This window comes from Portunus trituberculatus, chromosome 1, assembly GCF_017591435.1.
Source record: "Portunus trituberculatus isolate SZX2019 chromosome 1, ASM1759143v1, whole genome shotgun sequence".
NCBI lineage: Eukaryota > Metazoa > Arthropoda > Malacostraca > Decapoda > Portunidae > Portunus > Portunus trituberculatus.
In genome coordinates, this window is record NC_059255.1 from 1,436,861 (window position 1) to 1,455,782 (window position 18,922).

General features: G+C 44.3%; 1 protein-coding gene across 1 annotated transcript in view; it reads right to left on the reverse strand.

Annotated features, from left to right (window-relative positions):
- LOC123504779 (broad-complex core protein-like) overlaps positions 1 to 18,922 on the reverse strand; it is a 100,062-nt gene that overhangs the window by 29,539 nt on the left and 51,601 nt on the right. Inside the window, 1 exon segment of the mRNA XM_045255637.1 lies at positions 7,580 to 7,919. Coding sequence (XP_045111572.1) covers positions 7,580 to 7,919 — 340 coding nt within the window.

Sequence of the window (18,922 nt, forward strand, 5' to 3'; positions counted from 1 at the left end):
AAAAAAAAAACCCTCTTCTACACTTCTTCCTCCTTCAAACCCCAACACACACACACACTTAACGTATCATAGGCCTGGTCAAGTTACAATTATTTCTAAACATACACAAACACACCTCTTTTACGTCTCTTCTACTGTCAATACATACTTTACCTAACACAAGTCACCGGTTTGATTGAGGTTCCCCTTTAACGACAACCTTCCAGTAATGTATTGACTTTGATTTAAGTTTATCTGAATTGCCTCCAGTGTTGTGGTTAGTAGCACTGTGTGTGGGTTTTGTTTCAGTCTAGGTTGGTTTGTCCTTTGTGTGTTTGTCTGAGTGAGAGCAGCAAAAGGACATACACAAAGCAGAAAGTAAGAAGTGTACGGCCTCCTGTGTGTGCTAAAAGGATGCTTAAATGGATGAGGTAGAAAAGAGGAGTTTAAAGAGGAATTTGTGATGGCGTGTGTGTGTGTGTGTGTGTGTGTGTGTGTGTGTGTGTGTGTGTGTGTGTGTGTGTGTGTGTGTGTGTGTGTGTGTGTGTGTGTGTGTGTGTGTGTGTGTGTGTGTGTGTGTGTGTGTGATTTGAATATATAAGGTAGGAATGAGGAATGTACAGAGAAATTTTAACTTCTGATGGTTTTGCTGAGACGTTAAAACAACAGAGGTGGAAAGGAACAATGAGAGATGAACGTAGAGAAAAATGTTGACTTTCAAAGAAGTAGAAAGAAATGTTCAGATAAATTTTTAATTTAAGACTTTTGACAAACGAAAGTTAAGGAGACAAATGGAAAAATAAGATTGACAAAAAGAATTTAGAAGTATCTAAGAGTCTACAAGTTAACAAATAATAATAATAATAACAGAGAGAGAGAGAGAGAGAGAGAGAGAGAGAGAGAGAGAGAGAGAGAGAGAGAGAGAGAGAGAGAGAGAGAGAGAGAGAGAGAGAGAGAGAGAGAGAGAGAGAGAGAGAGAGAGAGAGAGAGAGAGAGAGAGAGAGAGAGAGAGAGATTGCTGGGTTATGGAAAGAATTAGATAAACAGGTAAAAAGTAAAGGTTTCAGATATTGAAAAAAAAAAAGTGAAAAGGGTTTGGAGTATTTAAAACCCCCCAAAAGTACTAAATAAAAAAAAAAAAAACTGAGAAAATTGGAAAAGACTGAATAGTAAAAAAAAGACAAATAATTGACATATTTAAAAGAGAAAAGAAAAATCACAAGAAATATAGTGTTGTGAAAAGAGAGACAAACAAACAGACACACACAAACACACACACACTCCTGACAAACAAGGAGGAGCCACACAAGCATTCTAAAGACATATGGTGCGAGTATAGTGGCGCTGACGACACACGGACACACTGTGAGGTGAGCCGAGAGGCTGCACTGAACAAAGGCAGACAGTGAAGGGGTGAAGGAATGCCAGATAGAGAGGAAACAGTGAGGAATTGTGGGTATTATGGATATGGCACGGCGCCTCGGTGGACATGTCAGCTCCCCCATCCCACCCCTCCCCCGCCCTATCCCACCCTGCCCCTCCCCCGGCAGCAGTGCACGCAGAAGGACACGGTTTAGTGAGTGGTGCCTACCAGGGTGAAATGCTTAGTTAGAACAGATTAGCAGACCACAGTAATGGCAACCTCATGGTGGTAAATTTTTGTTGTTGTTCTTAATTTTAGTGGTACAAAAGTAAGGTGATTTGAATCCAATAAGGCCAATCTCATGGTACCTGCACCTGCTTGGCTCTGCAACGGCCCCAGCACAGCCTCCACACACACCCCACCCCACCGCTTACCACAGGGCTGCCGGCACCCACCGCCCCCCCCTCTGCCCCACCACACTCTCCTCCGGCACGGAACACAGACTAAGGCAACCTAAATTTCCTTGCGGCCCCGTATGTGGTGGGCGCGGTGGAGGTGCTTGTGCAGGTACCACTTGCTCTTGAATTTATTGCCACAGATGCGACACTCAAAGTTGAGCTCATTGCAGGACATGTGAATGTTCTCCAGGTGCTGCTTGAGGTTGCCCGGGGAGCTATAGGTGCGCTGGCAGATGGGGCACGGCAGGGGCTCAAAGCTGCGCATGATCCCTGGGGGTGGAGAGAGAGAAGAGCCGTCAGCCCTGGTGAGCCAGGCAGCAGCAACAGCAGCAGTACAGCGCACAGCACCAGCAGAGGGCCACAGCCACTCCCCCCGCACACCACAAACCAACAGCACCACACACCCGCATGCTGACCTGCCGGCTGGCCCCGGCCCCCACCCCGGGCCTCTCGCCGGCCCCCAGGGCTGTGGGCCGGGGCCACATCTCAAAGCACAACTCAACACAGCTGGGACGAGTGACAGCCCCGGCAAGCAGCAAAGCTTCTCCCTGGTCAAGTGTCACCACACTGGCAGGTCACACAACACTGACTGGGACGGGGCAAGTCTGGGGTGGGGAGGGGAATATTTTGACAGGAGGGGGTTTGCCTGCTGAGGCAGGGTGGGAGGGGAGCAATGGGGGATGGGGGCAGAGAGGTAGTGAAGTGGGGAGCAGGGGGTGGGGAGTGAGGCAGCTGTGCATGATGGCAGCAGCAGCAGCAGCAGCATGAGTCATGGTGGGTGTGTTGCAGTGAGGTGCGGCCTGCCAGTGTGGCTGTGCGGCCAGTAGTCAGCACACCCTCCCTGCAGCTGTTGGTTTGTGATGTTTGGTCATGTAGCGCAAGACTTTCGCTGTGCAAACCCCACTCGCCGCCATGGCAGGAGCCAGCGCCGGCCTGAGGGGCAGCACTGTGGCGCTGACGTGCCGGCAGTGCAGAGGGGGTGTTTGCGCAGCGTAATCCTTGCATTGAAAAAAGAGTAAGCTTAATCTAGTCTATGATTTTTGAAAAGCTCTGTTATGACTAAATGGCATAGATAGTGTTATGGCTATTGTTACCGTCTTGAATATCAATCACTTCTTGTCATCAAATTACTTGTAGTATTAGAGTAATGCTCTTACTTGCTTCACAAACAAGGTCTAGAACAATAAGCAAATCAAAACAAGATCAAGATGTAATAATAAGAATAAATTAAAACTCTGTAAAGCTAACATTGTAAACAGGGGCGGGTGGGGGCCCGGGGGGCGACGCGGGACAGGAGGGAGCCCCGCCCTACGCCGCCACCATCCTGCCCCCCCCGCCCCACCTGGCTGCACACCCAAAGGTCAACCCAGAGTGAAGTCTCAGCCTGGAGTTTGATGGGAAAGATTTTGTATTCCAAAGACAACTGCATTTTGAAAGGTGTAATTTTTCTTGTCCCTTGAATGCACAACCTGAGACACACAAGCCCATTAGTAGTGGTAGTTGTACCAGCATTACTACTTGTCTCTTCAATTTAGTGCCATCAAAATGTAGTCTTTCTTCAGCAATACAAACCAGTAATAAAAAAAAACAATAAAAAAATGTAGGTAAGAATGAATGATGGAAATAAGTTTGCCCTGAGCAGAGGCAGCTTAAAGACATGCAGAAGTGTTCCCTCCACCACAGCCAGGGCACCACACCACACCACACCACACCACACCACATCACACCATACCACCACCACCACCACCACCACCACCACCACCAAGAGAAGGAGTCATGCACTATGCAGCAACAGGGCTGGCATGCAACATCAGGCATCTACTGTTAGTAACACTACCTCACACTACATACGTACAGACATACTACCAAGCTGATACAAGCAAGCCTTTCCACCATTACTGACAGTGGCACATGTTGCACGACTCTCATGGTATTTGTATATAGACTGTGTACATCTCTCATCATCATCATCATCATCATCATCATCACCACCATCATCATCATCATCATTATCACATAATTTTTTTGGGCAAACTTGGTAGGGAATAATAATAATAATAATAATAATAATAATAATAATAATAATAATAATAATAATAATAATAATAATAACAACAACAACAAAAAAGGAATATAAAAAACGCAATAAAACATTGTTTTTAACTCGGAAAATAATGGTACTTATAAAAAAACAAAAACTTTTGAAATCTACCTTACTAATACAAAATAAATAGAAAAAAAACAAACAAACATAAAACAAGACTAAAAAAAAACTGTATGTGAAAACCAAGAGGTAACAAAACCCTGGTGTGATAACTGAACCACAAAACGACAACTGAAGGTCATGCACATTCTACAAAATACACGAGTGACAAACTGAGGGTGAGTGTAGAGTGGTGGCTGCTGCGTCTCCTACAACATCAATGAGAGAGTAATGGCTAATGCAGAACACAACAGAAGAGCACACTATGTCTGCCTAGATACTAGTGAGCGAGGCTGTAGTATTGTGACACCAGCTGTGGCCTACATACCTACACGACACACTAGGGGGTGAGGGGATGTGTGGCCCGGGTGACCCGCCAGCCAGCCAGCCGTGCCAGACAGTAGTGGCAAACGAACGCGCAGGGGAGGTGGGGGAGTCCTGGGGGTCCTCGGGGGTTCTACGTCACGCTCAGTCTAGGGGAGCGAGTGGCGAGGCGCCGCCACCTACCACACCTTACTCCTCCTCCGCCCGCCTCGCTCCACTCCCTGGCTCCCTCGCCACGCCGCACACCACAGCACTCCACGCCCCGCCTGTCTGTGTTTCTCTCTTCTCTGCATCTTCTTGCATGCCCTCTGGGCCCCGCGGGGCATCACTGGAGGGGCGGCTGGCGGCTTGCCACACTGCACACTTGTGTCTGTCCTGCCGTTCGCTCTCACTCGTTCACTGTCCAGCTGGCTTCACCTTCACAGTCCTGGGATCACTGTGCCGCCGCTGCTGCCACTGCACCGCCGTGCTTGGCAGCTGGGTGGCAGAGGCTCCCGCCGGCAGCGGGTGGCACGGGTGGCGTGGGTGGCGTGGCCAGCCGCCAGACGCCGCAGGTCTACCTATCAGGGACCGGGTGCCTACACTGGGGTGTGCCGGGCGGCGGTCCAGGCCGCGGCGCCGCGCCGGCACGGTGCAGCAGCGCCGGTGCTCACGTGTCACTCACTGCCGGTGTGCTCAGTACAACAAGACAGGAATGCTTCTGCAGGTGCTTGTACCCCATGCAAACAAGTCATAAGGAAACTTGAAGCTACAAAAGTGTATTGCACAGGCATAAAATTTGTGAACATGAAGACAAATGTTAGATAATACAAACATGTAATAAGACAACAGTGTTAAGAGTAATGGCCGGACACTCTTGTGGTGCTGTGCGGGGCGGCCCGTCGGCTGCACCTCGCCGCACCCCTCACTGCCACCACCACTACCACCACCACCACCATCACCACCACCACCATCACCACAACCACACCTCACCACCACTGTACACTGGCCCAGCCACACACACGCCTGCCCAACACTACACCCACAGTCCCTGCCACGCCGCACGGCCCCGGGGGACGCGTGCTGGGGCCTCCCCGGGGCGGGGCACCCTTGGAGCAGACTGTATCTACACACACATGAGCTTGATCAATATTAGTGAGGAACAAAAAGACATACAATGAGACTGAACTGAGTTAGTAAGGAACGTGTCTCAAATGTTTGTGCTTCAGACAGTGTCCTTGTTAAGGCTCCATTGTGGAGGAACTCTGTGTGGGCAAGACATCAGTGGCAGGTCTGGAATTATGCAGTGAGTGGTGGACACTTCGTGGACTCTTGTTGTTGTTATTGAGGAGTTCATCATGCAGCAACCATGAGCCAGGGGGTGCTGGCCCCTCCACTCAGGGGCCAGGGGGGGAGGGTCTGGGGAGGGAGGGATCAAGCCAATTGTGTTCTAAGCTTGCACACTTCTAATAAAACACTCCTAAAACACATCTCAAATGGGTTGCCACTCTCAGAATGGCACCCATAGATGCCAGTAGGGTAAGCTTACACACACACACACACACACAGACACAGACAGACAGACAGACAGACAGACAGACAGACAGACAGACAGACACACACACACACACACACACACACACACACACACACACACACACACATCTCACCATAACTTTTAACAGACTACAGCAAGAGTTTTGTTGGGTTTCCGAGGGTGCTTTCCTGACCCCAGTGACAGTCTAACAACACCACACTATCACTGGAAGAAAACCACCCTGGATAACCAGACTCAGACCCCTGTGGCCTCTGAAACCAGCACTAGTGAGAGGAAACATTTCAGAACACAGGGACACACACATACAGACGCACATACAGCTGACCAAACCAAAAACAGCTGTATAAAGGGATAAATTGTACCTATGATAATCAAAACATGCATGAGAATCAAACAAAACCCTCTCTATTTATAACCCAAAACTACATTAGGCTACCCACACTAAACCCCACACTTAACTAAATAAACTGGAAGCCGCAGCATGGGTTGAGAGAAGTCCGTACTAACGCTAACACTAACCTAACCACCACCACAGGCCCTACACACTGCCAGCTAAGAGGGAGATGGACAGGATAACCACACACTCAAGACAAACACACTCAGGTCATATTCTAGCATATATCTCTGGGTTTATTGTCTTTTTTCAGGGTTCAAGGGTACATAGAGGTGTTTTGGGATAGTGTGTGTACGTACTGGGTTTATGGAGTGACGTGTGTGTGTGTGTGTGTGTGTGTGTGTGTGTGTGTGTGTGTGTGTGTGTGTGTGTGTGTGTGTGTGTGTGTGTGTGTGTGTGTGTGTGTGTGTGTGTGTGTGTGTGTGTGTGTGTGTGTGTGTGTGTGGGAAGGAGAAAAGGGGGATAGTAAAGTTACTCTTTTATTTATTCCTTCCTTTCTTTGTTATTATATTTTTCACTTCTCATCATCATTTGGGGACTAGGAATGTCATGTTATGCTCCTCCTCTTCCTCTTCTTTATCCATTCACTTTCTTTCTATTCTTATTTGTACTTTTTTTCTGGTTAGGTTTAGTGTTGTGTTGTGTTGTGATGCGGTGCTGCCATACCACAGCACCAAGGACACACCACAGAGGCGAGGCAGCACCACCAGCCTGACCTGACCTAACCTAACCTGCCCTGCCCTACCCTGCCCTGCCCTACCCTTGGCTTCACCCTCCCATCACTTCCCTGCTCACTCCATACACAACAGGAGTGACTTTCTGTTTCTCCTTGTACCAAAGTGATGCAGGCAAGTCATACAGAAACATGATAGACAGAAGTAGTAGTAGTAGAAGTAGTAGTAGTAGTAGTAGTAGTAGTAGTAGTAGTAGTAGTAGTAGTAGTAGTAGTAGTAGTAGTAGTAGTAATAGTAGTAGTAGTAGTATGTCAAATGAACAAAACTCTATGGTACAGTGTTTCATTCATGCATGAATAACTCCAAAATGACTCAATAATAATCAATTCATATTTTCTGACTGGTTCCCAAATAACAGAGACAACAGGGTCATATATATATATATATATAGTATATAAATAGGCGTGTGTAGGTTGCATGGCCACCACCACCAACACAACTACTACACACGTCTCAGCCTGTATTAGTTCACTCAGCCACCTCCTCCATGTCCCTCTCCCATGTCACCCGGTCAGCCCACCATCCATCAGGGCAGTGAACCATGCAGAGCCGACCCGCCGCCGGCCACAGAACACTCTGGCACCTACCTTGCAGATGAGATTCCGAGTTGAGTGCCTGAAGTAGGTGACTAGTGTTCTCATGCTCCGGGGGTGTGCCTCCAGGGGGGGTGAGGCCAGGGGTGGTGGTGGTCTCCCCCCCAGAGCCCCCTCCACCTCCTCCACCACCTCCTCCTCCACCTCCTCCTCCTCCGCCACCGCCACCACCGCCTCCACTTCTGCCTCCGCCTCCTCCCCCACCTTCACCACCGCCGCCACTGCCGCCGCCGCCGCCACCGCCCCCGGCACCACAACTGCTGCTGTCGCCTTCCTCATGGCTCCAGCCAGTGCCGCCCTCCGTGTCCGGCGTCACACTCTCCACCGGCTCTGTCTGCAAGCCAAGGCCCACACCACTTAGTACAACACACTCACACACACACAGACTAACAATTTCTAGTTTTCTCTCACACTTACAAATTAACGTGTATTCAGGTCTTTAGCAATGATAATGACAAAATATTGATGATCACTGGAAGGGAAAAGTGACTCTCAAAGTAAAGATTGCCATCAAAGTTGCTTCTGACTCTTAAAATGATTCAAAGTTGTGAATTTGTTGCCAGAAGTGTTCTGAATGTGGTGAAAGATGAAAGTACCACAGTGTCCCTCACACGAGTTAAGAGAGCAGCTCATTTGGCCAACAAAGGAGGAATATGCATATATATACACATACATACATGTCTGTGTGTACAGAGAGAGAGAGAGAGAGAGAGAGAGAGAGAGAGAGAGAGAGAGAGAGAGAGAGAGAGAGAGAGAGAGAGAGAGAGAGAGAGAGAGAGAGAGAGAGAGAGAGAGAGAGATAATATATGGTGTTTGTTTGAAGTATATGGGCAGCAATATCTGGTGATAGTCTTTCTTTGCTTGGAGGTCAGTCCTGGATCATGTCAATGACTTTGTTTCCTCAGTGAAGTTTACACAGAGTAATGTTTGATCGTTGCACCAATTCTTTGTTGTGCTTGTAGCGGCTGTCGTGCTCAGTGTGAGTCTCAGGAAGACAGGCGTCATGTTCTTCCATCAGGGAGCTGAGGAGACTGACACTTTGTTTACATCCAAAGAATGATCTACATGTCTGGAAATTAGATATCACTCTGAACAATGCCCAGAAATAATTTAGTATTACTTGCAAATATCAAGGATTATTTTATAAGCATAAACTACCACCAAGAGAGTGACATCTTGTTATATTGGATTCAAAACAAAGTTGGTACAGTTAACAGCATTTCCATACCTAGAGGTAACTTTTACTTTGGGAGTAACAGCTGCTGTTAAGGAGCAGCTTCAAGGAGCACAGTCAAGGATGCAAGCACTTCTGGGAGTGGTCCTCGGAGTACTCCACACCTTTTTTGTCTCACCTCCACAACTATCTTTTCTGCCTGTGTCTTTCTTTCAGTCTGTGATTCTTTCTTTCACTCAGCAGACCGTTTTTTTTTTTTTTTTGTTACAATTTATTACATGACACTATAAACAATTTGTATATTTCATGAGACCCAGGGCCGTCCTTGCCTACATGCAGAATGAATACATGTAGTGCAGTGCGCAGGGCCCTGCGATCCATAGGGGGCCCTATTTTGTGCAAGGAAATGCATTTTGCATACATGAACAAAGAATGCACATATGCACTGCCATGAGGCATGCCTGAGCACTGCTGTAATCTGACCCCACACATGCCATCACTGCAATGATTGACAGCAACCAATCTGACCTATCACTGGTCAGATGCATTGCAGGCACTTGGAGAGCTTTTAACATTATTTATTATTATTATTTCAATTTTATTTTATTTATTCATTTATGTTGTTCAGTGTGAAATTCTTTTTTTATTTGACTCATAAAAGTCATAATACTTATCTTTGTTGTTACTCATAAAGATTGTTTATATTGAATGGCATTTCAGTGTACTGTTATTCTGTACCTAATACAGTATACATTTGGGATTTTGTAAGGGGTGAGCCTCAAAAATTTTTTTTCGCTTAGGGCCCTATTTTAGTCAGGGAGAGCCCTGATGAGACCTCTTTTTTGGGGGAGCCTCTTTTAGCATCATGTTTTGATAGCACTAAGGGCATTGACAGCCTTTTTATAAACAGTACTGTATTCTTTGGGGACTTGTATGTTGTGGGGCATTTTCTCAGCCATTGTGACAACACAGTAGAAACTAAGATAATCTAAAGCCCTTCCTCTTCAACCTTTTTTACTATCTATCACTAAAGCATTCTTACATAAACAGTTTACTAAAAACAAATATCTCAGGAGTCAGCCACACGACAGATGCACGGCTGAGTAACAGAAATGAAAGTTATTGAGAGAGAGAGAGAGAGAGAGAGAGAGAGAGAGAGAGAGAGAGAGAGAGAGAGAGAGAGAGAGAGAGAGAGAGAGAGAGAGAGAGAGAGAGAACCACTAAACATAAATTGACAAGTACTTTTCAGCTTCATAAACACATTACAACTTTAATTTTCTAATCCAAATTATTACCAGGCACTGAACTCAAGAATTGCCAAACTTGGGTACTGTGAAACTCAAATGGGTGGTGATGTGTATAATGGAAGCCTTACAGCCATTCATCTAAACACTGCAGAATAAGATGCACATGTTTAGAATCCACCAACCACAGAGACAGGGAAAAAACTCACTGACGACTCTGATAAAGAAATAAATGGCAACAAAAATGTGAGAGACATGTTGCACTGCCGACCTGAGGGATGAAGGCTTCCTCGAACACACACACACACACACACACACACACACACACACACACACACACACACACACACAGATCGTACGTCTTGTATTATTGAAAGCAAATCAGAGTCATTCCTTCATATAAAACTAAGACTGACTGGCTGGCTGGCTGGCTGGCTGGCTGGCTGGCTGGCTGGCTGACTGGCTGGCTGACTGACTGACTGGCTGGCTGGCTGGCTGGCTGGCTGGCTGGCTGGCTGACTGACTGACTGACTGACTGGCTAACTGACTGTGACAAACTGAATTCAAAGGTAAAGAAAGAGAACATGAAGAGGAAAAACTGGGCAAGGAAAATAATGACAGGCTGAGAGAGAGAGAGAGAGAGAGAGAGAGAGAGAGAGAGAGAGAGAGAGAGAGAGAGAGAGAGAGAGAGAGAGAGAGAGAGAGAGAGAGAGAGAGAGAGAGAGAGAGAGAGAGAGAGAGAGAGAGAAAGACAAAAATACATGAAAATATTCTTTGTAAAAAAAGCAAAAATAAAATAAAATCACACAGCATAAATAAACAAATGGATGACTGACTGGAGAGAGAGAGAGAGAGAGAGAGAGAGAGAGAGAGAGAGAGAGAGAGAGAGAGAGAGAGAGAGAGAGAGAGAGAGAGAGAGAGAGAGAGAGGGGATTACAGGCAAGCACAGCGCAGAAAAGACCAATTTATTTCTACTTCTTGCATGACTTGACCACCACCACCACCACCACTACTACAAGAATACAAAAGAATGAAAGTGTTGGTGCAGGATTCCATCAGACCAGTAGTAGTAGTAGTAGTAGTAGTAGTAGTAGTAGTAGTAGTAGTAGTAGTAGTAGTAGTAGTAGAAGTAGAAGTAGAAGTAGTAGTAGTAGTAGATGATGATGATGATGATGATTATCAGTAGTAGTAGTAGTAGTAGTAGTAGTAGTAGTAGTAGTAGTAGTAGTAGTAGTAGTAGTAGTAGTAGTCACCTACCACACAAACAAATTCCTTCCTGTCTCTTTTTAAACACACAACAAACACAACAAAAGATGCTGGAAACACCACTGCGCACACACACACACACACACACACACACACACACACACACACACACCACATGACCACCTGACTGGTTATTAGAGTCATGGTCTAATCTTTTCATCCTCTGACATGGCTAATCTTGTCTGAATGAGGTAAGTCCTAGCTCACACTAACCCTCACCCACCCACCTCCTCTCCCCTTACATCACTCCCTTTATCTCCATCCCTATGCTACAAGTTTCTCATTGCATCTTCTTTCCGTTTTTATTTTCTTTCTCTTTTTCCTGTGTGTGTGTGTGTGTGTGTGTGTGTGTGTGTGTGTGTGTGTGTGTGTGTGTGTGTGTGTGTGTGTGTGTGTGTGTGTGTATTTACCTATTTGTGTATTACAGGGCCCGAGCTAAGCTCTCTGTGTCCTGTCTCCTTGTCCACTCCTGTCATATCTCTCTTTCATCTGATTGACACACACTGCATCAACGACATCACTGCTCAGTTTATTCCACTTATCAATACTACGATGCGGGAAACTGTATTTTCTCACGTCATTTAGACAGATGTCTTTTATTAGCTTTTTTCCATGTCCTCGGAGATGATTACTTGTGGTCACCTTTATCAACTCTCTGTCCAATATGTCAATCTTGTTCACCAATTTATACATAGTTATCATGTCTCCTCTTGTTCTTCTCTCTTCTAATGTGGTCAGCCCCAGTTCCCTCAGTCTTTCCTCATAGTCTAACTCCTGAGTCCTGGTACCATCCTTGTTGCCAGCCTCTGTACCCTTTCCACCTTCTTCACATTTTTCTTCATATGCGGTGACCAGACGCAAGCTGCATATTCTAACTGGGGTCTTATTAAAGTGCATAATATCTTCATCATTCCTTCATCTAGGTAGTGGAATGCAAGGCCAATATTTTGAAGCATGTTATATGTTTTTCAAAATATCTTGTTAGTGTGTTTCTCCGGTGACAAAGTGTTTTGCACCGTTACTCCCAGGTCTTTCTCCTCATTGGTCTCTTCAATTTTCTCATCACCCAGCCTGTAATCCCTGTTTGGTCTGTATCTACTTCTTCCCATCTTCATAACATGGCTCTTGTTTATATTAAATTCCATCTGCCACTCTTTACTCCACTCATATTTTATCAAGATCTTCCTGTAACTTGTTACAATCTTCCACATTCTTTACTCTCCTCATAATTTTAGTATCGTCCACAAACATGTTCATGTAACTGTCAATTCCTACTGGCATATCATTAACATAAATCAAAAACATGATGGGACCAAGCACTGACCCTTGTGGAACTCCACTGGTTACCTTTTTCCACTCGGACTTCTTTCTTTTCACCACTGTTCGCATTTCTCTTCCCACTAAGTAATTTTCCATCCATGTGTGTGTGTGTGTGTGTGTGTGTGTGTGTGTGTGTGTGTGTGTGTGTGTGTGTGTGTGTGTGTGTGTGTGTGTGTGTGTGTGTGTGTGTGTGTGTTATCATTATCATCTTCATTCATCACTGCCTTTATTGCTTCTATCTATATCTCTTTTCTTCCTTAGTTCCTTTCTCTAACACTATCTTGAGTCAGTTCAGTTTTCCTTCACCTGCTTCTGTGTTTCCACCTTCCTGTCACCTGAACTCATTGAAGAGGGAGGTTTCAAGACATTCCCATTCTTTTAGCTAACTCTCTTGGACCTGCTTGAGTACTGGCACCTCAGTGGGCGTTTTTGTCTGTTTTTGTTGCTCTTGGTCAGATTTTATCCCTGTTACATGAAAAAAAAGAAACAAAGAAACAAAAAAACATGTCATCAATGAAATGGCTTTTTTTTTTTTTAACACTTTGCTGGTCTTGGTCAGCTTCCCTCTTCCATGGAAAAAAACTACTACTACTACTACTACTACTACTGTACCACTCTAAACTATATTTCTACATCAAAAAACTACTTCTATCTTGTCTTCCAATCACCAACATTACTCTCATCACCAATGCCAACTTCTCTGCTACTCAAATGAATCAGCTTTTGCAAGTCGTCACAATAATGTACAAAGTGAAGCATTCCCTGTCCACCTCACCAGTGCCAGAGTTCACCACTACCTTCACTCACTCACTGGTAAATAATGCCTTGTCTCAATTTGGTCTCCTTCCTGTGACTCTTACTGATTTAGGTGTTAGGGTGACAAATTTCCAATGTAACCTAACCTAACCTAACCTACCTTTACCTTACCTAACCTAACCTAACCTAACCTTACCTTACCTAACTTTAACCCAAACCAAACCTAACCTAACCCAACCTTACCTTACCTTACCTAACCCATTTAATTTTCTCTATTCACTTTCCTTCTACTGATCTTAACAGTCTTGATAGTTAGGAAAACAATTTTTAACCTAACCTAACCTAACCCATTTACTTCCACCTAACTTAATCTAAGCTAACCTACTTTGTCGCACTATTTTCTATCAGTTTTCCTTATCTGTCTATCATTTTCTATCATTTCTTTCATTATTTTTTCTTTCCTTGTTTATTTGTTTTCTTCCTCTCCTCCACTATTTTTTTGCTTCTTTCCTTTATTTTTTTTTCCCATTTCTTTTTTTTTTTTTTTTATATAGTTTCTGCATCTTAAGCCAGACATCTTCGTAACACACACACACACACACACACACACACACACACACACACACACACACACACACACACACACACACACACAGTCTTTTCATTAGCATTTCCTTTACCGATCAATCCATTTTTCTTTCCTTTTTTACTCTTTTTTGTTGCCTTAACTTAACCAGACAACTCACACACACACACACACACACACATGACCAGTAGAACTCTAACAAAAACTTAATCTACTGCAACCACAGATTATCCACACCTCTCGCTCTCTCTCTCTCTCACATGACACTGAGGACCAAACTGCGACACAAACCTGAAATAAGACTCTAAGATCTAAGTCCCACAAGGTCACTGGTCACTAATCCCCAACACAAAGGCATGAACAACCTCTACTGTGGGTGAACCTGGCTAAGCTCTCATGTGTGTGTGTGTGGATTACAATGTCAGTAAGTAGGGTTAGTGTGTTGGAATACTTTGCTTGTCTTTCTTTCTTTCTTTCTTTCTTTCTTTCTGTCTCTCTCTCTCTCTCTCTCATTATTCTGTTAAAGTCTTCATGGTGTCCACTGCAGCCTGTCAAACTATAGAACCACAAAAACACCCTTAAAAACCCCAACAACTTCCACTGCAGCCTGTCAAACTATAGAACCAACCCCTTGAAAACAACTTCCACTGCAGCCTGTCAAACTATAGAACCATGAAAGCATCCTTGAAAACCCTAATAACTTTCACTGCAGACTGTCAAACTATAGAACCACAAAAACACCCTTAAAACCCCAACAACTTCCACTGCAGCCTGTCAAACTATAGAACCATGAAAGCATCCTTGAAAACCCTAATAACTTTCACTGCAGACTGTCAAACTATAGAACCACAAAAACACCCTTGAAAACCCCAACAACTTCCACTGCAGCCTGTCAAACTATAGAACCACAAAAGCATCCTTGAAAACCCCAATAACTTCCACTGCAGCCTGTCAAACTATAGAACCACAAAAACACCCTTGAAAACCCCAAGAACTTCCACTGCAGCCTGTCAAACTATAGAACCATGAAAGCATCCTTGAAAACCCTAATAACTTTCACTGCAGACTGTCAAACTATAGAACCACAAAAACACCCTTAAAAACCCCAACAACTTCCACTGCAGCCTGTCAAACTATAGAACCATGAAAGCATCCTTGAAAACCCTAATAACTTTCACTGCAGACTGTCAAACTATAGAACCACAAAAACACCCTTAAAAACCCCCAACAACTTCCACTGCAGACTGTCAAACTATAGAACCACAAAAACACCCTTGAAAACCCCAACAATTTCCACTGCAGCCTGTGAAAAGAAGACTCCAACACACTCTCACACATCATAACCTAGCTAGCATTTCATTAATGTTCAATGAAATGTGAGGTGTCGTAAGAGACTCCGAGTCAATTATGGCTGTCGGTGAAGCAATAACAAGGAGGGAGGTATTTTTCTAATCTCCATACCAGACTAGCAATCCCCACATGGAGTAAATAAGACACACCCACACACACCCTCTTAAGTATGACAAACCACCACTATTTTGCCTCTTTCCCTTAGCATGACAAGCCACACCATGTAATCTAAATAGCCTCAGTACATTCCTCCGTCCTGACACAAGAAACTGCAGTGTAGCCATGACAAGCCACACTGCTATCCATCCTCACACTCAGCCAGCCCCCACCACTCCACTATACACGAGAGAAGGTGACTATGAATATACTTTGAGCACTGAGGATTAAGGAAAATGCTTGCTAACTTCTTTATGTAAGCTGGGATGTGTTGCTTGAATCTCTTTTTTCCCCCAGACATAGACAGTTATTTAATGGGCTTTATTTGGGGACAAGGAGGGAATCAGAAGTCACTGCAGGGATTAGGGAGAGAAATAGCAGCAAGGAAAGTTGTAAGAAATTGACGTTTGATGGTAAAGTTAAGCGCTGGTGAAAAGCAGGAACGTCAAAGGATGTGGTTGCGAAACATAGCTGTAAAAATTAAATGTGCACTAGCAATGAGCTTAATAAGAGAAGTGGTGGGCAAAAAAAGGAAAAAAAAAAAAAAAGGTAAAAATCAAAATACACGTTGGCAGTAAGAAAACACGATGAAAACGAGACACGAATGCTGAAGTTTGTGAAAGCAATGACGGTGACAGCACGAGAATCAAAGCAAGAGGTGATAAAAACAGGATACAGAAATTGAAAATAGGGAATGGTGGCAAGACAGCACAAGAAAAACAAACAAGAATGCTGCAGACAGTGGGAGAAGACATGGTGACAAAAACAAGACACAGGAACCAGACAGATGTTTGAGGAGGAGGAGGAGGAGGAGGAGGAGGAGGAGGAGGAGGAGGAGGAGGAGGAGGAGGAGGAGGAGGAGGAGGAGGAGATGAGGAGGAGGAGGAGGAGGAGGAGGAGGAGGAGGAGGAGGAGGAGGAGGAGGAGGAGGAGGAGGAGGAGGAGGAGAGATGAAAAGTGAACAGAATTAAACACCACTGCAGGGATTACTAAAAAGAGGTGATAAGACAGCAATATTGAAAAAAAGAACACTGTTAGGATTAATAAAAAGCACTGCAGAGAAAAGGTAGAGTAATAAAAACTAGAGTTACAGACAAGATAACAATGAAAACAAACACTGCAATGGATAAAGAGAGGTATTGATAAGACACCAATGGAAGCAATCACTAAGGCTGAAGGTTGTGAAAGATATGCTGACCAACTGACAGGATTAATGGCATAACTGCATTTAGTTCAGTTATCATTATTTTGAGTCACTTTAGAGAGAAAGGAGAGCTAGACACCCACACACACAGAGTAAGAAAAAAGTTAAAAGTAAAATGAATGAATAAATAAATAAATAAATAAATAAATAAATGTTACTTTAGAGCAAGAGAAAGAGAGCTAGATAGATCTTCTCCCCACCGTGCACACGCACGCACACACGCACACACACACACACACACATATGAAGAGACTAAAAGCTATGGACCTACAAACCCTGGAACAGAGAAGAGAGAGAGGAGATCTGATACAAGTTTATAAATTGATTAACGGAATGAATCAAGTGGATAATGAGAAACTAATCCTGAGAGAAGAATATGACATTAGAAACACAAGATCGCATAGTAAGAAACTGAGGAAGGGACGATGTCTGAGAGATGTTAAAAAATATAGTTTCCCGCAAAGATGTGTTGAGACTTGGAACAGTTTGAGTGAGGAAGTGGTGTCAGCAACGAGCATGCATAATTTTAAAGAAAAATTGGATAAGTGTAGATATGGAGATGGGGCCACACGAGCATAAAGCCCAAGCCCTGTAAAACTACAACTAGGTAAATATAACTAGGTAAATACACACACACACACACACACACACACACACACACACACACACACACCGGGGTTCGATTCCCCGGCCGGGTGGAGATATTTGGGTGTGTCTCCTTTCACGTGTAGCCCCTGTTCACCTAGCAGTGAGTAGGTACGGGATGTAAATCGAGGAGTTGTGACCTTGTTGTCCTGGTGTGTGGTGTGTGTCTGGTCTCAGACCTATCCCAAGATTGGAAATAATGAGCTCTGAGCTCGTTCCGTAGGGTAACGTCTGGCTGTCTCATCAGAGACTGCAGCAGATCAAACAGTGAATTACACACACACACACACACACACACACACACACACACACACACACACACACACACACACACACACTTGAAGGGATGACATATGAGGAGAGACTAAAGGCTATGGATCTACCAACCTTGGAACAAAGAAGGGAGAGAGGAGACCTGATACAAGTCTATAAATTGATCAACGGAATGGACCAAGTGGATAATGAGAAACTGATCCTAAGAGAAGAATATGACACCCGAAGCACAAGATCGCATAGTAAAAAGCTGAGAAAGGGAAGATGTCTGAGAGATATTAAAAATATAGTTTCCATGAGATGTATTGAGACGTGGAACAGTTTAGATGAAGAAGTAGTGTCTGCAACGAGTGTGCACACTTTTAAAGTAAGATTGGATAAGTGTAGATATGGAGACGGGGCCACACGAGCATAAAGCCCAGGCCCTGTAAAACTACAACTAGGTAAATACAACTAGGTAAATACACACACACACACACACACACACACACACACACACACACACACACACACACACACACACACACTAAATGAGGAAAACAAAATCAAAGTTAAAGTAAATTAGCAACTTTTTAGAGGGAGGGAAAGACAACTAGACACACAAACAACACAAAAATGAAAAAATAAACAAAATCTTGAGTTCGTCTGAGAAACGCATGATAACAGACAGAGAAAGACAGATAGACAGACCCCTCACCCCCCCAAATACCCACACACCCTTACACAGACAAGCAAACCCTACCCCCTTATCCTAGCACCCTGAACCACCCCTGACACCAAGACCAAGACCACCAGACCCCCAGCAGTGCCAAGAAGTGCCAGTGCCAGGAATCAAAATGTCCATAAGGAAAACTACAAGTCTAGAGTGGTGCCATCATCCTCACTGGCATCACAGCTTCACTGGTGGCACTCAGTTATACAGGAACAGGTGGGATATAGGTGGCACTCATTGGCACTGTTGTGTAATGCTAGGTATGTGTTCTCTACAGTGACTTTGGTGTTTGTTATGCTGATTCATTCTCTCTCTCTCTCTCTCTCTCTCTCTCTCTCTCTCTCTCTCTCTCTCTCTCTCTCTCTCCTAGCCTCAGCCACATTGATATGCAAAAAATAGCAAACTTTACATAAATAAGTTGAAAATATCTATTGTTATGATTATTGTTATCTAGAATGAAATGTTGCTTTTCTCTCTCACTCTGGTATTTATCAGCAAAATGTTGCCACTTTCATTATAATCACTTTCTCACTCTTTCTGTTTCTATTCCTATAAAAACATCATTATTTTCATAACTATTACACACACACACACACACACACACTTAAACACACTTACACACACACACACACATAAAAAACTTACATTCTC